The sequence below is a fragment of the Anser anser genome, assembly GCF_964211835.1.
Source record: "Anser anser genome assembly, chromosome: 1".
NCBI classification, from domain to species: domain Eukaryota; kingdom Metazoa; phylum Chordata; class Aves; order Anseriformes; family Anatidae; genus Anser; species Anser anser.
This window is the reverse complement of record NC_139720.1, coordinates 3,889,565-3,915,292: the sequence shown is the minus strand read 5'-3', so window position 1 is coordinate 3,915,292 and position 25,728 is coordinate 3,889,565. Positions and strand designations below refer to the sequence as shown.

Here is a 25,728-nt window from a genome sequence, read left to right as displayed (position 1 = left end):
TTTTATTGTCCCCATGTATTTATCACAGAGCATGGCATCAGTGAATGAAATAGTTGATAAGAGTATAATGTACCATGTCCAGGAAGTTTGGTGGGGAAGACTGTTCTCAGTCACTAAATAAGCAGCTTAAATTGCTTTCTGAAATTCGGAACAGATTTTCAGGATGGATTCACCTCTTCCAGCTATAGCCACCTAAGAGACCTGTGTTTAGTGTAAATGGGCTATGCTGGTTCCATGGTCAGCAGATGGGGGGGGAGGGGGGGAGAGAAATTGGGATGGGTGATTCATCGCCTAGATGTAGATGTCCAGAAGAGGAGGTGAATCACCCTCTAGATGCACTTGTTGACTCTCTTCATTGACTCAAGGGGGAAATTTGACAACTGTTTGGACAATGTAATTCTCTCTTGACTATAACCAGAGTCTCTGGTTGAGCCTCTGTTGACCTTGTCAGATATGCTCTATTTAAGGTGCTAAATTTGTATGCCATGTGTCAGCTCTGTCTCACCATTCTGGGAAATAAAAAGCAGTTACGAACAATTTGTTCACTACAAATATATAGGTTTGAGGAAAAAAAAATCTGATGATCATTTCTGGCATGTGGCATAACCAGGATTTCCCCATATTTCTGTTCTGTAGCACAACTGGATGCTGCTGACATGTATGGGAAGGCCCCTTGTGCCAAAAGTGAATTTTGTCATCCCTGTGAACACATCCACACATCTGACCAAGTTCTGCAAATCTGAAACAGCTGACAGCAGGGACTTTTTTAGATTCCTGTGTCCTAAAGCTTCTCTCTGCACTGAGCATCCTCCAGATCGAGGAGAGAAAATATTCATACCTTGAGGTGATGGTAGAGGAAAAAATATATTTGCATATGTCTTTTCCATTGTGGAAAGGATTTGGGCCAGAAAAGAAGAGTGAAAAAAAAAAGAAGAAACTGGAGCTGATCTAGGCATCACTGTGAGGCCACTCCCGAAGAAAGGGTTTTATCATGGCATCTTTAATGACTTTTCTTGAAAATACTAACCACAGTCCTCTAAGTAATCTGCAAAGGAAGCCAAGAGTGGTCTATCTAAGTGCAAAGCCTACCTATCCGAGCTGCAGCTGTTCGGTAAAGGGGAGCACAGCATCCCATGCCTAGATTAGGTTCCCAGTACATTTCCTCCCAAGTAAAAAGATAAATACTGTGATTTAACTACCACTATCACCGTAATTTCAAGGAAGATATAAGCAATCAACAACATGCAGCTTTTAGAACACCCCACACCCTGGCAAGGTCCATGTGAAGAGTTATTCCCTTCAAGAGAGGGCTTAGGCAAGAGTGAATGACATCAGAAAAGTCGAATTAAAGAAAGAAAGCAAAAAGATTGCTTATCCTAGTGAGTTATGTGGATATTTATTAAAGATATTTAAACTGGACAGGGTTGCAAAAAGATTGTAGTGCTGTTTTTTCTTTAAACTGACTTGTTCTTGTTTGCAACATCAGGGGCTTTATAAAATAAGCAAGGAACAACTGAAAACTTAGTGCTAATCTGTTTTATTTGTGATGGTGAAGTATAGGAAACATGACTCTTGGGAGATCTTGATACAGACCCCTATGAATTTCTGTTTTCTCCCCAGTTTCTGAATGATTCTGCTATTTTCCACCAGATAAAACTGCATCAGATGCACAGAAGCACTTACAACCTCTGCTGCTCAGAGCATCAGACCAAAGGAGTTCATATGGTCAGATTTTTAAAAGCATTTTAAAGGAATTTTGAAAAACCCTCATTAAACATAGACCTGGGGAAGGCTGGTGCTGGGTCTGTGTTTTACCCTCTGGCAACTCCTTTTCTGCATCTTGCTTGGTCTTGTGGTATTGTTTAAATATACAAATAATCTTCAAAGTCTTGGCTTACCATCCTCACTTCTCTGTGTGACCTGGGCCATGTGAAATCCTAATTTTTTCCCAGCCCTCTGCTGTAAGAGAACACTTGTTGGGCAGCAAACCCCTGGTGATCACTGGGAGAAAATTCAACAAGCAGCAGAGACACCAGCATCTTCTTTTGCCTCCGCACCTTCCTGGATGCTCAAGATATTCCTGGTTTTCTCCATCATTATCCAGGACTCCAACACTTCTGAGCTTTTTCAGCACCTCCTCTCCTTTATTGCCACACACTTCTGTTGCTAATCATCAAAATTATAAAGCTGATTTCTCTTTTTTTGTCATAAACCCCTGTGTTTTTTTTTTTTCTGATAACTTTACCCCTCGCTCAGTCTCTCTGTTCTCACCCTCCCCTTTCTGCACCCAGCTCTGCTTTGGGTCAGCTGAATACCTTTTGCTCGCAGAAGCAGTGCTGGTTTTTCCCGGAACCGACCAGCAAGCTGACCCATTTCACAAAGCTGACCTAACTAATTGCTCTCACAAGCAGTAACCGTTTTTTCTGACCTTTAAAATGTCTAAACGCCGAGTTACAGGTCTTTCTCATGCAAACTGTGCTTGTAGCAATTAGCCACCTGGGGTCACCGTTCCTTCCAGTACAGCTGAGTGTACATAGCGTGCTCTTGCTAGGAGAAAAACTCACCGTTTCTAATAAAAACGTAGCGGCTATTATCCACCTACACTGAGATTTGCTGCTTGAAAGTAAATGGTTGCATGCAAAAGCTCTTAGCTCACCTTCCAAAAAGGACCTTTTCCAACCAAAGGAAAAATGCAGCTAGTGGAGAACCTGCATCTGCAATCAAAACTGAGGGATGCAGATTGAGGGGAAAGACTGCAGACCTGGCCCCCCATCTCTCTCTCCATCATGCAAGTAGCCAAGAAATTCAGTAGTTTAACCAGGCAAGAAATAGAAGGAGAAATTGGGGAGTTAAGCCCTGCACCTCCTGGGAAAACACCACATATTTAGTAGGGGAAGGACAAACTGTGAGAAAAAGTTTGGGATTTCTCTCAGTGCTGTACGACCCAGACGGCTGTGGTTCTGCACATGCAGTTTCACATCTCTGGGCATCTTGGAAATAGGTGAGAAATTGGGGTCTATGACTGTCGGACAGATGTTTCAAGAGCAAATCTCTCCAAGTCCTTCTGTGAGCTTTGGCATGATTGTTTCCTCTTATCCTATTAATTATGGGAGATGATTTGGTAAAAGTGCCCTCAGTACTGATATAAAAGCAGCCAGCATTTACAGAGAATGGTGAACAGGGTATTTTACCCACAGCAGTTGCTCCAGAAGTCTCACTTGTTCTCTGTGACTTGTTGCAATTGGCTTTGGGCAGTAATCCTCAGCCAAAGCCCCATTGCTACCAAACCCTCCAAGAGGGTCACCTGCATTAGTAACCCCCCAAAAAAGCTTTCATGAAAATGGCAAACTGATATTTAACACGGATAGTATATTAAGTACATTATAAGTAGTACATTTTACAGGTTGTTCTGTCCGCATCAGGAGAAAATACCATGGATAGTTTAAATCCATTTTTCTGTACTTTATCTCAACCAATTCTCAAGGTACTAACCGATGATAATTTCTGTGGAAATGGCTGTAGAGAAACTACACAGAGTTAAAGCACAATATTTCCTTCATCTTTTCCACTTTTCTATTAACATTCAGAAGAACCAGTTCCACTGAATCTGAAACCCAGACAATTTGGGAACAAGAGAAGCCATTTCCAAACCTGCCAGCCCCATCCTAATAGATTTTTTGGGTCAAACCTCCCATCCTTCAGTCCAGCTGTCCCCCAGAGAAACTGCAGACGGGCATACCGAAACACAAATGGAGCGGGGCTAATCAGAAGCAGATAAAGTCTTCTAAAAAGCCAGAGCAACATCTCCTGGGACCTTTTTCTTCAGAGGAAGAGCACACAGATGGCGCCTGATGTCCATTGTCATACACCAGACAGCTATCCTACAGCGAAGGTCCTTCTCAGATGCCTGTCCCGCCACAGATTTGGGGTTGAGTGGCTGCACAAACCCTCTAAAATCTTTCCCTCTTCTACTGACCTCAGCTGCAGTGGAACAGCTCTGGAGTCAGTAGCTCTGATGTGTCAAACCACTTCCTACACACAAGAGCACGCTCTGCGACGCCGAGCATTAAGTTTGATTTCCTGGATAAAAGCAGAAGAGACGGCAGCCTTTATTGTCTCTGGCGGCGCCAGTCAGTGGAACGACAATTTGTTGACCAGAGAGCAAAGTCCTTGCTGCGCACGCAGGGTGGCTCTGCCCATAGGTCTAACCATGCAGTAGACAGCTCGTTGGGTCAGCCAACAGCAGCCCATCGCTTCTGAGAAACTCTTCATCATCCTCGGAGTTGCGGAGAAAAGATGTGAACAAGTCCCATGGAGCTCAAGTGCCTTTTGATGTGGCTCTTGTTTGGATCCGTCAAGGGAAACAGGGCAGGTAAATGACTATTTCTGCTTTTTGGGGAGGGAAAATGTGATTTTCTTTTTTGTGGTGGCTGCCGGAGGATGTTCGCAACATCCTGGCTCCTTTCAGGTAAGGAAAGATGTTAAGAGCTTAAGGAATTTTTTAGTCTAAGAAAACGAGAGAAATGGGTTTTGTGCCCACAAACCAGCAACCGGAGACAATCCAGAGCAGTACAGGATATTTTTTTGTCTGAGTAATGCATGTATCCTCCAACCCATCACTGGAACAGTGGGCAGATCAAAGACACCTTGGGCGCCTTAGGTAGCTCTTTGAATTTGTTTTTCCATTTTGCATGTAACTTTAGGAAATATAAAAATAGACACTGAAATGTCAGTGCTTCTGCAGGCAAAATTGATAGCCGTGCTATTAGTTAAAAGGTGCCATCCATTTTGCTACAGGTAGTAGAGATACCAAATAACCGCTCAGCCACACCTCCCAACCAGTAGTGCCTGTAAATTGCAAACAGAGGCAGCTAATTCATTCAGCATTCACTGCAGTTTTATACACATATACACGTTTATACACATATATACGTTGTAATACTGCTTATATTTGGCTTATCTGTTGTGACAGGCGTGTGCATTAAGAAATGGGGTGATATTTTAGAGTGCTTGCACTTAAACTGCTTTGTTCAGAGGGATACTACTTAAACCCTCAGGATAAATGTGGTATTTCCCTCTGTACCTGCTGGTGATGTCTGGGTTCAGAGGTATGAGCAGACACAGCCTAAGGCAGGATCATGGATACACTGATATTTTAACTACCAAGGGATCATCTCTACCAGGGCTGCATATTTTACTATGGTCAGGGCACCTCTAGGGATGGCTGGGATGCTTATAACCAACCATCTCTACCCATGAACACAGGAAATACCTTAAAAAATATTTGACGCCCAGGTGATTTTTTTTTCTGGTTAAATACTTTTGCCTGTGAGCTCCACACCTTTTCCATCGTGGGGTATTTTGATTGCCAAATGAAGTGCCAGTGCCCACAGCCAATGTTTAAGTGCTGTGTGCAAGAGCACGGCTCGAGACGTTCTGCCAGAGATATGTAAATGGGATCGGTTCTGGGATGAGTCAGGTCCCCTATATCACGCTTTCTGTATTACTCTGCCCGGGACACATTGTGAGAGTTCTTGCTGGCAAGTCTCATTTATCAGAAATCTTTCTGTTTTTTGGAAAAAAAAAAATAAAATTGAGAGGTGCTAAGTAGTTGCATTTTATGCAATTTGATATGATTTCATTCTCTGATGAATGAATAAATGCATAGCATTGCGTTCTTTACTGTACCACTAAGCTCTTCTTTCCTCAGCTTCTTGTACTTATTTTGAATGCCTCTCCCAATGTTTAAACATAGTGTTTTACACAAATATAAATTTCTTCCTGCAAATAGCACAATAATGTAGAAAAACTGCCCTTTATACCAATTTATGATTTTTTTTTTATTGTAGAGATGCCTGAAGTATCGTGGCTGCTAGATCTGTTGCTTTTATTCCTTATGGGGTTGAACAAGAAGATTTGGGAACAGATATGAGCAAAGAAAAGGGAAAGAGGCTAGGTCAAGCTGGTCAAAAATCAGCTAGGACTCTCTAATCCCAATACATACAATGTTACTCGTGTTATTTTGCCTTATTCTTTTCAGCTCTTCCCAGTATCACAAGTTCAGTTTTGTAAATAGATCTTGCCATAGTTGTTGTTTGCAAGAGGGTTTCTGTCAAAAAGAGCTATCAAGAATAAATATCATGAGGGTAAAAAGAAAATAAAAAACCTTTGTTTTACACAGCAGTTTCACTGATGGGTCTCAAAGTACTTTGCAGAGAGTAAGCTCCTATTATATGAATCTGGGGAAACTAGGGATTATTCATTTAGTAAATTAAACTACATCTTAGTGCTAAAGAGGAAAAGAGAAAATTAGATTTTCTCTTGAAGAGCATCACATTTATCTCATTTACCCTGCACGGCAGCAGTGCCTAGATGCTGTAGGCATGGATGAGGCTTGAAGTATGCTAGGTGAGGGTCAAATACAAAATAAAAGCTGGACTGTGCTCCTACGACCTTTCCATCTTGGTATTCATCTTACAGGAATACACTGAATAGATTTGCAAGTCAAACCTGGAAAGGATTAAAACTCACAAAGGAAAGAATTTCATTCAACTGAATTTTGTTCACACAAGATGGGTACCAGATCTCAGTCATTTAAATGAGAGGAATTTCTTTCCCATTATACTTGCATATTAGTGCTCGCTCCCATGGATTTGAAATGCAATGCAGAATAAATTAAAGTTGTCAAACACATACAAGTGTTTCTTGTAAGGTCAAATAGAGAGCAAATACCTATATAAACCTTCCAGTTATGGTGGTCTTCAGCAGCAAAGTGCCCAACATAGAGCTTCAGTGAAATAAAAGAGGTTTTAAATTGTTAAAATTGTGATTGTGCTAAGGAAAAGCCAATGTTGTGGACAGAGATCCTGCAGTATCTGCTTCTTCCCTGAGACAGAGAAATCTTCTCCCTATATATGTCCCCATACATCCTACCCTTTTGGTTTGATCTTAAGAGTCTTTTCCAACATAAATGATTCTCTGATTCTGTATGATTTTATGATTCCCTTTCATCATGGTAAAAAATCCACTCCTTAGCCACTACCTTTGGAAAACCACTGCCTTTAACTTTGTTCACTATTTCTTCATTGTACCATGATTTTGGGCCCTCTGCTTTCTTCCCTGATGTCCAGCTGAATCCTTTCTCTTTCCTGTTACACTAACTGCGTCTTCAAGTCCAAGCTTTTGGATGTTTTCTGTGTCATTTTCCATCTTCTGAACCGGGTCCTGAATACTGGAACAGTTTCCCCACCTGGTTTACCAACCCTTCTCATCATCTCCTCCAACGCTTCTCCAAAACTCACACTGCCAAAGTCTTTTCATGACTTTCTTTGGTCAATTCCCTGTTCCTCATCCCTGCAGCAGTAGCAGCATTGTCATCTCCTGCTTTTCCTTTATGTTCTCCCTTTCTAAAACGCAACCCCCCAGACAAAGAATAGACATCCCTCTTTAGTTGGCAAAATATTTCATGCTTATAAGGTCAGAAAAATCATGAACAATGACAAATAATTTCCATCCCCCTCGTGAGAGCTCCAGCAATATGCTCAATGACCAGTTCCATGCTAAGGTCATAAATGAAATGAGACCTTAAGGTACATTAGAAGTCAAGATTCCCACCAGACCACTTTGTTCAGACTGGGACACATGCTTGTCCTCCAGTTCAATTATTTTCAGAGGATAATAGCCCTTCCAACCCAGCAAAAGTAAAGGCTGAGAAAGTTCCAGCCAAAGATTCTGAATGCCTGCTGCTGCTTAAAAAGCCAATTTTCTTTCTCAGTAATGTATTCTTTCATTTAGATGAAATACCTAAGAGCCAATGTTACTGAACTCACAGACTTAAGGAAAAAACGTAGCTAAATCTATTCAAAAACCAAGTGTCACCAAAACAAGGCTTTCACAAATGATATTTTCAAAACCAGACACCGTGTTCTCCTGCCCTACTATGTGTAGTGGGTGCCTTTAAAGGGTTTGAGCTCTGTGGCTTTACCTTAGATCAAAAGTTATAAACACCCGGAAACAACAGAATAAGAAAAACAGAGGTTGCTCATTCTCTGATTCATACATTTTCTATTCAGTGCACATTGTTTGGGCTAGTTTTCCTCCCTTTCCCTCCCTTGTGAAACACGCTCCCTCTTTCCTAACTTTCCCTCTTCCAATTCCACCTTTGCAGTCCAAGTCCCCTGCCCAGCCTCCCTGCCAGCTGTGAGATTTCATCCCACTTAGCTTCAGCCACCTGCACCATCAAAGTCTCCAGCGAGGAGGACATGTGGACCCCCTTCATAGCCGGGGAAGATAAAATAGTTCTTTTAGGGCGCAGTTCATCTACTAGATTGGAGATAAGGGTGCAATGAGTCACATCCTGTAAGTCTCTTTCTAGTGACTACAGGGGAATTGAAATGTCTGCTGGGTGACACTCATCAGTCTATGCCTCACAACAGCTGAGAGTTGGGGTGCATGGGGATAGCTGTTTAGGAAGAGGGAAGGCAGATGTTCAGAAGAGCATCTGGGTCAGCAGAAGATGCCACAAACTCTTCGGGCTGCTCTGCTGGGAACTCACAACAGCTGAGCTTTAAAATGAAATCAATGCACTGGCTAACCCATGCTAATTCCCAATCCAAGCACATAAGACTGTTCAACCACCACTGCAGCCAACAAAAAGTGAGAAGCACTTGTAGGCATTGCATTGGAAAATGTAAGCTAGATGTCTAGTGTCCTCCAGAGACATCTGTCCAGCTCTAGTCATTACAGAGGGAGCTAAGAAAGCAGGTTCCTGAAAGTAAATTTTGATTGTGAACTACCTCTGAGCATGAGGAAGCTTAGTCCATTGAGAAATGAACTCTAGCCTTGCAGTTTATGGAAAAATTCTGATTTAAAAAAGAAAAAAAAAAAAAGATTCCACTGCCTAGGTTAATGGCAAACAGCTGGTTAGCATCATCAAGCCAAGAGATGAGAGAGGTGCATTTCTCCCAAACCTAATTTTCCATGCACCTACAAGGTGTTAAAAAAAGACATCTTGCCAACTCGTTCTCCATTCTCATGTCTTTTCAACAGAAACATGTTCTAGAACCAACACACTCAGCAGACATTGAATTGCCTGGTCCTTAGAACAGGACATTAGGAATACTGAAACTCATCTCCTGCCCTGTAGGGCTGGTCTCTTCTCCATCACTGTCTGCATTAAATCTTGTGCCTGATATTTCATCTGCAATGCATTTCTGTCCCTTAAACTGCAGACTCATTACTACTAAGATGAATTCATAAAATAATCTCTGTGCAATCTACAGTATAGATAACGAAATCTCGCAGGCAAATTTTCATAAACATCAGGTCTGCAGCTCAGCCTTGCAGCTCTAATCTATTGCCCCCTTACAAATCCACCTAGACCATAAATGACATTAATCAGATGGGAAAGAAGCAGGCAGAGTTATAGCTAGCTTGTTATCAGGCCCTTTGGGAAAAAGTCTTGAAGTTAGAAAAAGTTCATTACCATTTCAGTCCAGTTGCTGGTATCAATTCCTTCTGTTCACCCATATCAGTTTCATCTTCAAGAGATATGCTCTATTTAGAGAGCACAGAGTTTCAGGCGGCATGAACCCCCAGGGCTGAATTAGCTTTTCAGGCACATCTGGGGAAATCTCTTCATTTTGACATGGTTTGATTTCTTGGCGTCTCTGGGGAAAGGCTGTCTTCATCTCTGAACTGGCAGGTGTGTGAACTGCCTGGTTCTGCTTCTAGCTTCTAGCTAGATCTTCAAACAGCAAGTTTCCTACCGATCCCTTCATACCACCTTTGTGTTTAAGGGAAAATTGCCCTGTTTTTACATCTTGCTGTTTTAACTTTACATCAGAATAATGTCAGTGCCAGTGACACAAATCCACATGACAGAGGAAATTCTGAGTTTAGGTCGCCATGGCATGACTCATTGCCTGTGTTTACCAAATAACTAAAAATACCTGCTAGAAATTTCCCCATCCTCCTGTTCTGTACGGAAGGTGTTGTTCTGATGCCTTATCTAACACAGCTCTGCCAACTCAGAAGGCAAAAACACAGATGAGCTTCAAAAATCCTAATACCACCAGCACGTCTGCTGTCAGCAAAGTTTTATATTGGGTCAGTAATAACTTTGGTTGGGAAATCTCAGGGGAAAAAAAAACATAGTGCTAGAGGAATTAATGGTGATTTAGCTAGCGGTTTTCTTTCCTCTGAGCCTACATAATGGCATTAGGTGCTGAGGGTAGCCAAAAGATTAGTGCCTAACCTGTAGGGATAGAAAGCAGTGGTAAACTCATAGGGATGACTGGGAAAGATAGATCCGCAGCAAGTAATTTACTGAGTTTCTGAATTGATCAGAGCATTGAAAGAAAGACTTCTATCACTAGTGCCATCAGGTCTTAGTGGCTATTTTGCATGTCATGAAAAGCTCTCCAGTCCCACAGAGTGGGGTTTATCTTCCCTAATTTTGATTAACAACCCAGTCTCACCTTGATGTCTATGTTCCTTGCTTAATGACTGAGTTACAGTGATTTAATTTTTAACTATGCCTTGGTCACCAAAGGCAGTTAAGCTTTATTTAGCACATGACAATGAACTCACAAAAAAACAGTGCGTGGTTTGTGTGCCAAAGTGCAGGCATGTCAGGATATTCTGCCTGGCACTGGCCTCCAATAGCTTTTTTCTGAAATCCAACAGCTTATGTGGAGGTCCCAGATGCCCTAAGACATTTGAAATAGCACTGGAGACCTTTCCTTAAGCACTAATAGCAGGAATCCCACCTATATTGTCGCTGATATGCGAAGTAGTTGGCTTGCAGGTCTTATCAAACTTAATTTTGGGGAGCACACCAAAAGGTGCAGTAGCTACTTTGTACATTTTATGTTTCACAGATATCAGTCATCTGAATTTACAAGTTTCCGTCCACTGTATGATAATATTTCAAATCAGATACAAAACTTCCAGGAAGGCTGCAGACATCAAAATCCCGTTAATATGTGGAGAAATGAGGAATCGCAGCTGGAATAAGAGAATAGTTAGGTAGTACCTCTAAGTGTTAACTTAGAGTCATCTGGCAGTTTTGGTGGGGAGGAGATGAAAATGGTAAGGGGGGAGTGATGAAGCTTGCAAATGAAGGAAAGAGGAGATGGGACATCAGGATCAAAAGAGAAGGAAATAGGGGCACCCAGCACTTTGTCATGGGGGTGAGGAAGTAAAGGATGTGGTAAAGGAAAGTGAGGAGGCAAACAAAACCACCAAGAGGACTTCTGAAAGTGTTGTGAGGGCATTGAACCACTAGTGCTATGGGATGGTAGTGGCTTTTAAACTGACTCCGGCAGGAGTGTAGCCCTGGAGCAGATGTGGAGGAACGCACAAGTGGGAGGAAAGCTGGGCCATGGAAAACTGGGCCACCAGAGGCTCTGAGGCTGGTGACTCCTAGGTGTGCTGGCCCTTTATAAGACCTATATTTTCTTACCACAGCAATTCAAACAAATTAACATTAGTTCCCATCTAGGTGCAAAACAGCAATAAAATTAAAATTCACCTCCCTTAAAAAATGTAAAAGTCAGAAATCTAGTCAAGGAGTAAATCTGCACTACCATTCCACAGTTCCCTGGCTTCTTCCCATCTGTTGGCTCTTCTATCACCCACACTGCAGTCTTTTAGGGACAAACCATCCAATTTCCTTGGGCACAAAGACTGAAGTTCTGGGGTGGTGGATGCCAGAGACTGTTATGTGTAGGCAATATGATCCAGACCTCACCCCATCTCCTTCTTCTCTGCACACTCTTCCCACACTACCCCAAGACATCTAATGCCATGAAACACCCTTGCACACCTATATGCCACCACCTACATCCCCTGCAGATTTGGGGGATACATAATCTTCCTTCATGGGAGTTTGAACATGTAAATTAGCTTGAGCCTGTGAAGCAGCTAAATGTCAAAGTACTGGGAGATTTTATGGGTTTTGGTGGCCAAACTATAGTTTCCAGTCTTAGACAGACTTCATGGAGTGTGTAGTCATTATCATGAATTTTCATCGCATCTACTGCCACAATGTCTGGAGTCCTGGCTGATAGCTAGGGCTCATTTGGGGTAGGCATGATGCCAATAACTGTCAAACACAGAAAGTTTAGGACCCAAAAATGAGGCAAAAATGTACAGAAGTAATACTGATCATCGCATTGGGCAGCGACTGTTCTTGAAAGAGGTGTAGAAGACCACTGAACGAAAAACACCTTTGAAGACATATAGGATACTTAAAGACAATGAAGAGGAATAATGGCAGTGGATATCTTGACATGTCCATATTCATGCAAGGTTCCTCCCACTGTGAGGACTGGTTCTACAATAAGCCCCAGAGCTGATGACTTCAATATCAAACACATGGGTGAGGAGGTCTAACATGAGAAGTCAATGGTTTGAAAGGGTGTGATTGTTGATAAGGAGAAGGCTCTTGGAAATGGAAGCAAAACATATGACATGACAGTGAAGCAGTGGAAGCCAACAGAGGGAAGCCAGAAGTCCAGAATGGTCAAGATAAGGCCCAGGAAATTCATCTTTCCAAATGCTTTCTGGATCAGAGAGGCAGGAATGTGCTTGCAAAAGCCAAAGAAGATACTGCAGTGGTTTACAAGTGAGAAGGTGAGAATTTGAGTGATGTGGATGAAACGAAAAGGCTAGGTCCTAGGAGTTTTGCATGAGATCCAGCTGCAACTTGCATGTGTTGATACATGAGCACCAGCCAGAGTGGAAGTCGGGCATTGCTCGCTGCCTGCTGCCTGCGCACCATTTCTGCACAACCCTTATCCGACGCCTGCAAGTTCAGAAGAACCCCAACTTCATTTGATCATTGATTAAAACAATAGTTGCCCTTCATGATGAGTAGGCTAGATGCTGTGGGTTTTCTTAAGAAGAGACTAAAGAATTGTAGGTCTGTGTGCCTTGTGCTGAGATTCAGATCTGCAATCTGCTTCAAAGACGCTTTTGAAGTCTTGAGGGAAGCATGCATTTAGCTTACAGGGAAAGTGAGAGTACATGCTCTCAACTTGCTGCTCATCTGATAACTCTTTAATTTTAATCACCCTGACAGTCTGTGGTAAACCATGTGGTTAACTATTTCGGGTGCAGTAGCTTCACTCGAAGCCACAGTCTGATGTCGTTTATGAAGCAAATCCTTTGATAACACAAAGATGCAAGGGGATTAAAATAGTCCTTACGCAGCTTGGCTGTTAAACCACTCACAATACTTTTGATTGTGGCCTTCTTCGCACTTTGTGACTTTTACCAAGTGGCAGGATAATGAAAAGCAAAAAAGGGCAGAAAATATCAAAGGGAGAAAATGATGGATGGCTCTGAAAGAAAAGGGCATTGCAGGACTGGGCCTGGGAAACACTGATTGGTTTGCTGTCAGCATGGCTTTGTTTCAGGAAGGCACTTTGGGAGTCAAGGGCAGATGCCAAATGAACAACGAGCAGGAATTCAAGGCCCTTTCGCAGTCATTCTTGCCGGTTGCCAAGGCTGCATTAATTATGGCTGCAGAAAATGCAAAGACACAGTGACTAAGACATTTTACTCATAATAGCTGTTACTATTATGCATAAGCATAAAGGGCCATGGGTCATGCACCCAAAGATACTGAGCATCAGACCCAATGCAGCCAATGTGTTTTATTTTCAAATTTCTCAGCCTTTAAACCTTAAATAATCATTAAGCAGCGCCTTTATCATCTTCTGGGTCTGCAGATCAACTTCTGTGGGCTTTTCAAGTGCACTGAAATGATCTAAATTCATTTCCAACTGATTGAGAAGTATATTTAGATGCAATTTGCTGATGACACAGCACTTAACATCCTTGTTTGGGGACAAGTTATATTTAGGTTTGCAAACTTATTTCACAGTAAGCTGCTCTTTGGTGTGCTCAGACAGAACTGAGAGTGTAATCTCCTTCCCAGTGTTTGCTTGTAGATGATCCCAACTTTTAATGACTTAGTTTTGCTTATTAAGCTTCACTCCATAGATTCAAGGCTACACACTCTGGTGCAGGCAGCAGCTCTACGATATGATCGTCTGCAGCTTCATTAAGAAATTTTGGGTAGTGTTGCATGCCGCCCAGCTGCTGGGTGCAGAAAGACAGGGCTCAACAGCCTGCTTCGGGCAGCTGGGGCAGGAGCAGGCAGATCTGCCTGGTGGCTCCCAACAGCTGCTGCAGCACATCCTGGCTCCAGCATCCTTTCTCCTCTAGAGGAAACACAAGGGCACTGGGTCAGTGCCTCCTACGTAAAAACTGTAGACAAGTGAGGGTTTTGTTACTGGGTGGAGATTCCCAAGGCCAGGATTTTCTATGTCCTGCACAAATCCATACTTGTAAAATCAATGGGAGCAGCTAACTCCAATGTGAATAAGGCTTTAAAGGGAGGGATTGCTTTAAAATGATGATGATGATGATAAATGCACAAAGCCATGCACTTAAAATAACTAATAGTTTCAACAGACAATCAGAGTCTCTCCTTGATATGGAAACAATCAAAAGCAAAGCTCTGCAGCCCTCAAATTCCCTTCATGACACCCAGTTTCATCCCTCAACACCTCCCACGAGGAAGCAGTCCTTCATTAGGAGGAAGAGGAGAGGGAGGAAGCTGGATTTGCATTGCATGTTGACTCAGCTGACCCTAGGTTCCCTTCCAGAACAACCCGGCAGGGCTGCAGAGAGGCCTGGCTGTGCATGTTGTGTGGTGCCATCACCTCATGACTGTGCACCCACACTGCACGTGGGTGACTTTCAAACCTCCCACAAGGTATGTTTCTTCTCCAGGAGTGTTGTCCTGTCTCACCTTGAGCCCGACAGCAGCCCAAGAGGTAGCTCTGCACTTGGAGAGCTCTTTCTAGGGAAACCTGTACGCAGTAGGCATTGCCTATCCAACTTCAACCTCACAGCCCCATAGGTTCCCAGGTATAAAAGCACTAATGCAGAACTTGCTGGGGGTGACAGCTTGAATTGCATTTCACACGGATGATTTTCTTGCCAGCCTGGATTTAATTTCCATTAGCCAGCTTAGGTGAACCTCTTGAAAATGCTTTCTTCCACCTCTACAACTTCATCTCTCTTACTGGGAGCAGAATTAGGCTCCAGGCACCTAATGGAGCTCTGTCAATGATCTGGTATTGATAACACAGAGAGATACTGGAAGTCCGTGGTGAGTAAAGTACATGTATAGGCTGCTGTGATTCAGAGGTTTTTTGTTTGCAGGAAAATGCCCACCTCTTCCAAGGACTGAATTTGCTGACGTTGCTGCTGAAACATATCCAGTGGATACCAAACTGTATTATGTATGTGATGACGGCTACAGGAGGAGAAGCGGGCAGTACTCGGGAATTCGGTGTCGGAATATATCGGGGACTGTTTCTTGGGTCTACAGGGAATTTGAATGCATTGGTAAGTGATTACTTGACCTTTCTCTGCACTTGCAGTGGTGTTTTTCCAATGAGTTAGTCAGTGTAAGATGCATCAGGGCATTGCTCTAACAAATGACCTTTTGTGCTTATCAGTGGAAATTAAAAGTTACAACAGGTCTGTCCTGCCTGTAAAAGTTTGGGTGCTCAGGCTTAGCTCTGCTATTTATCCCGTTGTAATTCAACAAATATATCTTCTCTCACAGATGAGAAAATTTTGTTGTCAAATGCTCCCACGGTGGAGTTAAATTTTACACAGGAGACGAGAAAAACACAGAGCCCTGCACCTCCAAAGCAAGAAAACATTCCAGGTAAGTTAAAGCCTGTTCCTTTTGTACCACTTCTCCCACTGATTTCCATGGAAGCAGTATAAGAATGAAGATGAGCAATTTTTAATTATATTTTATAGCCAAAGAGAAATAAGAAATTGCTATAATACCATCTTGGCTGAACAGGTGTAAGCAAATTACTTCTTTATACTCTCACAAAGAGCTAGGAAAGCTTGGTGCACCCTACTTGACTACATTTTGTATGAACACAAATCACGTTGATTCAGAAACAAAAGCAGTAGGTCAGATGTATCTGTCTAACCGCGTGCTGCCTTGTGATTTCCCAGGTTTTTGTGGTACACCCAAGACTATTCCACATGCCTCTTTAAAAATGGACAAAGATTATTCCGTGGGGCAAGTATTATATTTCAAATGCCAGGCCGGTTACGATAAGCGACCTCCTGTCTCTGGCACACGCACGTGCAAGAAGGTGAACGGAAAAACCATCTGGACACCCCTCAACATGCGATGTACCAATGACAGCAGCATTAGGGACGAGTGGCTGTCACCCGTTACTGAGCCAGGTAAGGTTCTTGCTTTGGCATCACATCAGTGTGATGACCTGTTCACGGAGGGGCCACACCCCACCAACTCAGCACATGGGTCCTAAGGAACGACCTGCTTGGGGCTCAGGGTGGAGAGATCGGTGACTGCAAAACTCCAGTACTGATGGAGATGACATCTACTGGGAGGATACAGCTGCCTCCTGCTTGGTCTTTGCGTCTTCTCATGCTAACTGCAATATTGCAAAAGGAAGCACAAATCTGGGAGCAGATAGTCATATATTGGGAAGAAAATAGTAGAATAAGCCTTTCTCTTTTCTCCTTGCTCCTAGCAGATGAGATCATCTATCCTCACTTCACAGTAAGGTACTCCAAAAGGTACATCTAAGCATCTCTCAAAATTGCTCAAGGTTTTAGATGAATGGCACCCTAGAAAGATTTACTTCTCCCCAGTGACTATAACAGAACCCAGATGACTATTTCAGGGGCCACATGTGCATAACGGTAGCTGAGACAAACACCAGCCCTTGTGACTTGTAGAAGGCCATGTGGTGGAACAGGGATGTTTGGGCAAGCCCCTTTGCACCTCTTGGGAGCAACTTGGCCATTGTTGCCTTGTTGGTGCTCTGACTGTAGGAATGAATCACCTGTCTCACTGGACATGCTGATTCGGTATTAACCCAGGATTTTCTCCCCTTCTTTATAGATCTGCCTGTTTTCCTACAGCATCCAGTTCAGTGTGTTTCAGGTATGGTAGTCACAGCTGTTGTTTGGTCTTTCCTCCTCCATCAAGACAGTCACTTTTTTTCCATTCGCAAATTCGTGTAGTGCTATCAGGGTGAAGGAACTTCTTGCTACAATGGAAATAACCCATCAGCGTGCCAGTCCCAGAAAAGGACACAACCTATTGAAAAGTCAGAGATTATAAATATTTGAAACTTTTAAATTAGTTTTATGAAAAACAAATGACTCTGGATGATGAATTAGGCTGTTTTGGCCTTTAATCCTTTAATTCAACTGAACAGTAATTCCAATTTCTTGCAAATGCACATTCAAGCCTGAACAAGGTCATTCTTTCTAATTAGTGCACCAGAACTGTATTCCCCCAAAATGTTGTAGTCCCCTTTGTTAAAACATAATGCCTTTAATGAGGCTAGATAAGGAATATTCTCCCCTTTCTCAGTTCTCCCCGCAGCATTCAGCATAGAAACGTTTATCAAGACACCACTCTAACAGAACCTCTTGTCAAAAACCTGATGATACCTCATACTGAACTAAAGTTCAGAGCTTCCTTCTCAGGATAAGGGAGAAATTCAGTGTATTTCTTGCACTGGAGAAGTTTTAGGTTCCATTTGTTGGAAAAATGAGATCCTGTTTGAAGCACGTTTCCAATTGCTTGCTTGGCACCTTGAAAGTCATTCTTCCCAGCCTCATATGAAATAAAGATCCTAGCTGGATCCCATTCCCTGGAAGATACAGCCACTTCATGCCCACCTTTGGCAGATAATCAGTTTGGCAGATATGTTGATATCCAGGCTGGAAACATGTATAAATGGTCAGAAAACAAACATGACAATTATTAAGTCTGCTGTGCAGAGGCAACGCTGTCAGACCTAGCCTGAGTCTGTCCTCATCACTGCTTTGATGCTGGAACGAGCTGGCTCTTCGCCAAAAGAGCAAATCAATGCAACATCAAGAATTTCTCTCTCTTTGTAGGTTCAGCTCATCCATCCTTTTCCTCTTCTATGATACTGCCAGTGACAGGTATGCCATTTTATTAATTGATCTCAGACCTCACCCTGTCCCCCAGAGCAGTTACTTTGCCTTTCAATTTGCTGTTCTATCGAAGAGGTCCATCTCTGGTATAAGAGCTAATAAATGTACTGCAAGACACATCTATGTCCATGGATCAGGTGAGATGTCAGGAAAGAAAGTGTAGAGATTGTTTAAGCACTTCAGCTTTCTATGTAGCAGTTTTTAAAGTCATACAAGAGAAGAAAAAAAATAGGTTGACCAAAAATCTAGTTTTAAAATGAAGTAATTTTCAAATTCTTCCTCTGAAATGTAATGTGAATTCAGTGAGTAACTTCCACTGGAGAAAAGGAGGAAAATGTAAATATTTAAATGATGTGTTTCTTACACATTTTCGAAGGAGTAAAAGAGGATGGGAAAATAAAATATTTGCTTACAGCTAAACTGATGCGTTTAGATCAGTCTGAAATGATTTTCTTCTCCCCCTTCCCCATCTCCCATTCAATCATTAGCTGCTAAAATAGAAATCAGCTCTTACTGTGCACATGCTCAAGACTTTGTACAAGGGCTCTTGATTCCAGCTGGAGTTTGCTGACAGCCGTAGAGCACATTATAATAAGGAGGAATAATGGAGTGTGATAAAGGAAGGGAAAGAGAAGTACTGCAAACTATGCCAGAGACTGCAGCATCAGCAGCCCCTGGTTATTTGGCTGTGGTTGCTCTCTGGTTGTCCAGGTCCCCTCTGGCTGGGTCCTTTTTGCCCCAGGGAGCAAAGCAATGGGGCACTGGGGGGGATCTGCTGCCTCTGGACATAAGAACAGGATAAGATCCTCTCCCAGTCCTATCCTTTGTTTTTTCCAGTTGGGGTAACTGCAGTAATCCCCGTGGAGCATTACAGATAACTCCAGGTGCTGACTTTGTGCTGATTTTGTGTTTTTACAGCTATCTTTTTCATTCTGCTTACCCATTCTGCTGTCTTTGTGTGACTCGCCAAGCAGAGATGGTAAGTGGGGAGGAACCAGGAAAATATGAAATCTTAAAAAAAAATAATCCCTTATACTGGAAGAGCCATCAGCCAGATCAGCCATCTCATTATTGCACTGCTTGGATTTCTGAATACCTTCTGTGGTATTAAACAAATGACCCTGGATTTTGGGTTGTCTGGTTCAGCTGTTAAATGCTCGTACAAGAAAAGGAGGAATCAGAGCTTTTGAAATCAAAAAGCGTGCCTAAAACTGCTTTGTCCCAGCCATTGTGGAACTGAGAATGACAGTTCAAATAATGGGTGGAAAATGAATCCCCTGAGGAAATTAAGGTTAATTATGCAAATATGTTGGTTTCAGATAGATTACGCAATCAGCCTTTTTCTCTCTGGCTGATCTGTGGGAAGTCTGGTGGAGCATCTGCCACCACCACCACGTAATTCTTCTTCCTTCATCCCCCTGATTTCTCAGTCATATCATGACAACTTTGTACTTCAGACTTATTTCAGTCTGGCCTCCTCGCTCTTTCTGTTACTACATTGAGATGCATAAAGACTACTCCTGCTCACAGGCTCCCCAGCCTTGTTAATCCAAAATGTCCCAATTTCACACTTGGGAGTTCTCTTTTTCTCCTCTTTCTTTGCTAATCCTCATCCCATTTTCTCCTCATGTTCTTCACTAATGATTAATGGGCTCTGCTTATCTGCTGAATGGGGATCTTTCTCTACAAGGCAGGGGGAGGAACTTTGTGTAACCACCAGCAGTGCTTTTTGCCTGTTCATGATAGGATAAAGCCATAGAAAGTGTAGACAACGCTTTGAAACTTGTGTTAGCGAAGATGGTTAACCATGGTGCAGATTGCCTGGGCCACTGTGGGGTTTCTGAGAATATGATAGGAGAATAATTACCAAGAAAGTTCTACATTTCATTGGCCCTGTGGTGGAGCAAGTGCTGAAATAGCTGATCCCAAAAGAAAGGGTAATTGAGATCCTAAGTGGTGTCTTCTGCAGAAAGTGCTGGATGATTTTTCCCCGTAAATATAGAAGAAGCCATAGAAAACCTGCCTTTTCTCAGCTGTGGTGATAACTTTCCAGGGAATTGTGGCATTCAGATCTAAGCTTGTGAAATCAATGCCTTGCTGCAGAAGAACCGGGTTGCATCTTGCTGGACTCCTTTGTGGTTCAGTATGCACATGTGTTTGTCATTGCTCCCCTCTTCCAATTATTGCAAACTATCTCCACAACAGTTACTACATTATTACATTCATGCTGTATTTAGTGATTATTCTATCCTATCCTATCCTATCCTATCCTATCCTATCCTATCCTATCCTATCCTATTCTATTCAGCTATCCCATCTCATCCCATCCCATCCCATCCCATCCCATCCCATCCCATCCCATCCCATCCCATCCCATCCTATCCTATCCTATCCTATCCTATCCTATCCTATCCTATCCTATCCTATCCTATCCTATCCTATCCTATCCTACTCTTATCCCAGATCAGAGAAGGATGCTGCAGATTGTGGCAGCAGATAATTTGTCTACGCCTTTTGTAGCTGCAGAGCACCAAAGAGCCTAGCATAAAGGCATCTGAGGACAGATTCAAGCACAACTTCAGCATATGCAATACTTGACATGTACTTACGTTATTGGGAATTTATGAGGTCTGAATAGTCTTCTGCCTCTTTTTAGCTATGTTTTGCCTGGGAGGATGGTGTTCATCTGACAAAATGTAGGCAGCTATGCCTGAGACAGACAATGGGAAGGAACAAGTCCTTTAGGGGATCATCATGTTGCCTATATATATATGCATATATTTATTAATGTCAAATATATTCACACATATACACTGCTTTATATATACACATGTACTGCAATATATACACATACACATGTACATGTATATATATAGCTCTGTCTATATATGTACGTAGCTTTACACATATATACATATGTATATGTATATAGGCCAAATGACTCACTGGTTTAAGGCATGGGTTTTCCTTCACTGACTCTAAATGATGCCCATATTTATCAGATTACCTATAGATGCTTACATGGTATATGTCAAAAACCAAATGGGATGAATCCTTTCCTTATAGTTCAGGAGGTATAGAATGTTAGTGTAATTTTCTGTTTTGTGATAAAATGTGTGTCATTGTTTTACTGGTTTGTATTCCTGTTGAGTTACTCTCATATCATAGCCTTGATATTTATACTATCCATGCCTGAGTTACTCTTACTCCATAGCTTTGATATTTATACTTTCCATGTTTTTTGCTGTTGTTGTTGTTTTATTTTATTTTATTTTATTCCTGCTGGAATAAGACTAATTCATAATATGTATCTTTATACAGATGGATATGTAATGGTCTAACTTTATGCTGTTATTTTGTATGGGAGCAAAAAACAACCTGTATTTATGCAATAGATGATAGGTTTCCAAACCTGTCAGCTGCTCCGAAGTCTGCGAGCAGCGGTACTAGCGCTTGTGCTTCATTAGGTTAATGCACATTAGTTACTGTTAACATAACTCCGTTAAGCACTGCGGTTAGGCTGGCCTGGCTTGTCCCACTCATGGCATTTGACTGGAGAAGGCTAATATTTCATCTGCTTCTAGCATGCACATGGTTATCCAGTGAAGCAGATAACGAGTCTCATCTCCCACTGCCCCAGTGCTTTATTCTACTTTCCCTAGCCAGCTGGCTCATGGCCTCTCTCTCTATATTTTGCCTTTGTTTCCTGTAAATTAAGAGAGTCATGTTGCTGGTATGGGACCTGTAAGCAATAGCAGGATACAGACTGGAAAACTATTATGGGATTTCATTTTGTTAGCTATTAACATTTGTATAGAGTCTGAACCCAGGTGATCTCCAGCATGGGAGCTGTACGTGTACTTGATCAGAAAACTATAACTCTCAGCTGAGCTGTACTGAGCTATACCTCCTGGTAGGGCTCGCTGACCCTCTGGGGAAATGGTTGTATTTGAGGCTTGATCCTTCAACACAACACACAGAATATGTGGAAATCAATAGGATCTAGCCTGGTAGCAAAACTCTGCCACTGGAAGAAGCTGTGGCCAAAGGGGCACCACAATTGTCGTGTTTGCTCCATGGCCACTCTTCTTTGTTTTACAAATTTACATATTTGTTTTTGATATTTTTATTCTGTAAACTTTGATTTTCTCAATGTGGAATGACTAATAAACTGTAAGAATAAATTGTTCTGGATGTTTGAAAGGCAGCTTGTCCTTCTTGTTATTGATCTAGACTTTGAAAATTCTGTTTTTTTTTTTCCATTACTTGTATGCTATATATACCCAAGTGCCAGAAAACTTTTTTTTTCCTGAAGTCTGCAGCAGAAAAGCTATCTTGTACATTGAAATGTTTCAGTGTATATGGACTTCATACGGATGTCTCCATGTGAGCTTATCCCATCACGGTGGAGATAAGAGGAGTCTAGAGAGATTCAGCTATTAAATGCAGATATTCAACCAGGCAGAATAGTTTTCCAGCCCTTATGGACAGCATCAGCTAGATCTCCATTGACTCTACTGGGGGCTTAGACAGTAGCTCACATGGAAACACCTACTGTTTGATCTTCTTGCCTAAATGTAGAAATCTGCCAGGACCCAAGACACCCAGGGGTGTCAGAGACTGAGCCGAATCCCAGTCCCAAAGTCATCAAGACTTTCGGAACCTGTTACTCACCTGTGTAAATGTATCAGCGAAGAAACCTGATTAAAAACATTGCCTACCACCCTAAGGCAGAATAATTTCTAAAGTTTACATTTAAAGTGTGATTTTTTTTTGGTTGCAGTGACAAATAAATTATTATTATAATAAATATTATGTTATGTAATAATAATAAATTACTATTATAAAACAACAGGAGCTAGGGACCTTATGCACAGGTACTGTTCAGTGGCCAAAAATGGCCCATATCATAGACAACTGAGAAGATGCAAGGCAAGACTGAGAGTGCAAGGAGGCAATGAAACAGTACAGATCCGCCTCTCAGTCACAGTCTTAACACTTCAGCCACCCACTCTTTCTAGATTTTTATATTTTCTGTAGGAATAACAGTGTGGCAGGGCAAATACGTGCTCACCTGGGGGCTATGAAGGCGTATGAGCAAAGACTTGAGGACTCAGCAAGCGCCGGTTCCATCAGTCAACTCCGGGTTTCGAATTCTCTCTTTTCTCCTCCAGCCTTTCTGCAGGAGGCATTCAGGGAAGACATCCCCTAGCTAGATTTTATTTTTAACACCCATACTAAATACGGTCCTTTCAGTGCGGAGCCCCCAGTGGTGTTGCCCCAACCAGGGGTAGGTCCCTGTAGGATGCAGCCCATGGCTGCAGGGCAGAGCAGCACTGCTGTAAGGCTAATGCTTCTGCATAAATTGTTTGAACCTCTTGCAAGACCCAAAATTGGATCTTCTATCCTGCCAACACCCTACACCTTCCCCCATTTATCCTAACAGAGCCCTTCAACCACCTGCTCTACCTGCTGCATGCACAAGTTGTGTGCTAAGACCCAACTGTGAAATGCCCAAGAAGTCCTGCTGGGATGAGGGCTCCCAGAGCAATGTTCAGAGCCTAGTGACACTGGAGAGCCTCCCGGGGAGGTGGCACCATTGGTGTCCCCGGGAAGCCTCCCACGTCCTCAGGGAAGCTAGTCGAGTTGCTGCTGCAAGCTGACAAGAAAGTTGCTTTCGCCCGGCGGGTCTAGGGCAGGAGGAGGGTATCAGAAACACCCTGCTTCAGCGTTTCCAGGTCAAAATTCTCAGAATTTCCATTTCAAGGGGAATTTGGAAACTTCTTGGGGTTTTGCTGATTCAGATTGAAACCACATTTTGAAATGACAAAATTTCCTGTGCACGAGTAGTCCTGTTTTCCAGCTCTCTGTGCTCAAAACCAAAGGTTTCTCACTCCTCTAATTTTTATTGTTTTTATACTGCTGAAACTCCCCCTATCCTCAACAAAGTTCTGATTAAGCACAGCATATGAGGAAAGTAATAAAAATGAAGGTTTTTATGCTATCTGTTTTAGCCTTAGGACACTGTGCACAGTAAAAGAAAGATAATTCTTCTGTTTTCATTTTATGGATGGGAAACTTCATAAATCAGCCTCAGTCCAAGTCCAGTGCTCCATACATTCAGAATGAGATCTCAGAGCCTCAGAATTAAATTATTATTTACCATTTATGCAAGTAGCAATTTGTTAAAACAAGTCTTCATTTACTGAACTAAGAAAATATGAGCAGGTTACTCAGGATAAGACTAGACTCAACTAACATAACTGCTGAAAGAGATGCCATTGTGCAATTTGTCAGCAACAGGATGCAAACTTACATTATAAATACTTTACCTGCCAATGTGATACTTAGAAAGCAAACTTTACTTCATAGTAGGAGACCTGAATATATTGCTCTCACTGGTATCATCATGACATGCTAAAAAAATCATTTTCAGCAAATATCCTGAGTGTTGTGCAGAATCATACAGACACAGCACAAAGCCTTTCAGCTTTTTTTTCCTCTTCTCTTTTTTCGGCAGTTAAAAAATGATAATTTCTTCTCAATTTTCCTTCCTGCTGAAGGTTTCCTCCAAGCCCAGTTTATGGCTGATCTCTCAGATGTTTTCCTGATCTACACTTGTGCTACTTCTATGAAAATATATCCAAGGACCCAGTCATTTTCATTGTGCCACTCCTCTTTTATAAGCTTTCATCAGACTTAGCTGTCTCAAGCCTTTAGTCCTTATACTCAGGACACTCTTTATCCAACACTGGGTTTTGCTCTAGGAGTTGCCAGCCATGCTTTAGCCCTTTGACTCAAGTAAAGCTACCAAAGATCAGACAGAAGATGCTATAAAAATGCAAAGATCCACCATCCATTTTTTTTTCTTTTAGATGTTCAACAATAGGGGCCTAGGATTGGAGATGCTCAGAGACCCCGGGTGCCATGGGAAGACCTCTCCTGTCTTGCCTTGGTACCTCCTGGTTGCCTCTTCCCAAAGGTGGGGAGAAAACATCTTCCACCAGTCCTCAGTGTGCTAAAAACCTAGCAGGACCCTTTCGAATGGTTCCTGGATGGGGACAAGGCTCAGCTCTAGCCAGGTTTGTGTAGGGGCAGAACTGTCTCCTGTGCCCACAGATCTCCTGAACCGCCAGGAGAGCAGCACCTGCAGCCTGGAACCCCTCAGATCTTCACGAGGAACAAAAGCATCGTTAACCTGATTTAATGTGGGAGGGAGCAAGGCACGAGTTGTGCCTGCTGTCATGAAAGCCCAGCCACCTTGTGGCATGAGGGTGTAGGCAACAGAAGCAGCTGAGATGCCCCACCTCTGAGCTCCTCACCTGCTAATTCACCCTTTTTCTGGTGCAGGCAGGACAAAGCAGCCTGCTCACCGTGCTGCTGTCTGCTCTCCTTCCTCCACCCACGCCGTACGGGGGTGTTTGCAACCCAGCCATCCCTGCGCGGGGTAATGCCTCAGTCTAGACCACACAGGAAGCCCGTGGCAATGCCAGAAATAGTAAGTGACGCCGGGAATTTGGAGGAAAGTTGCTTCTGCACCTTAGTCCTGCTGCCAGCCTGTCTTGTGCTTGGTCGGCCACTGCACGTACGTGGAGAGGCGGCCTGGGAAGGACACTTGGTCCTCCATTGGCCAGAGGGGTTTCTCAGAGACATGCAATGTGATGAGTGTGTTTCCAG

At 42.7% G+C, this 25,728-nt stretch overlaps 1 protein-coding gene across 3 annotated transcripts; it reads left to right on the top strand.

Annotated features, from left to right (window-relative positions):
* The first annotated feature begins 1,402 nt into the window (after positions 1–1,402).
* Positions 1,403–25,392, top strand: IL2RA (interleukin 2 receptor subunit alpha). Of its 3 annotated transcripts, XM_083830795.1 has the most exons (8): positions 1,403–4,372; positions 15,241–15,426; positions 15,650–15,754; positions 16,060–16,296; positions 16,982–17,023; positions 17,992–18,039; positions 18,970–19,030; positions 24,927–25,392. In XM_083830795.1, exons 1-7 carry the CDS (start codon positions 4,312–4,314, stop codon positions 19,011–19,013), a joined length of 723 nt encoding a protein of 240 aa, XP_083686921.1. In that variant the 5' UTR covers positions 1,403–4,311; the 3' UTR covers positions 19,014–19,030; positions 24,927–25,392. The 3 variants fall into 3 exon arrangements, with proteins under 3 accessions (XP_083686921.1, XP_083686922.1, XP_083686920.1); XM_083830794.1 differs by lacking the exon at positions 24,927–25,392 and having other exon boundaries at positions 1,405–4,372; positions 18,970–22,254; XM_083830796.1 differs by lacking the exons at positions 16,982–17,023; positions 24,927–25,392 and having other exon boundaries at positions 18,970–22,254.
* Positions 25,393–25,728: the final 336 nt, after the last annotated feature.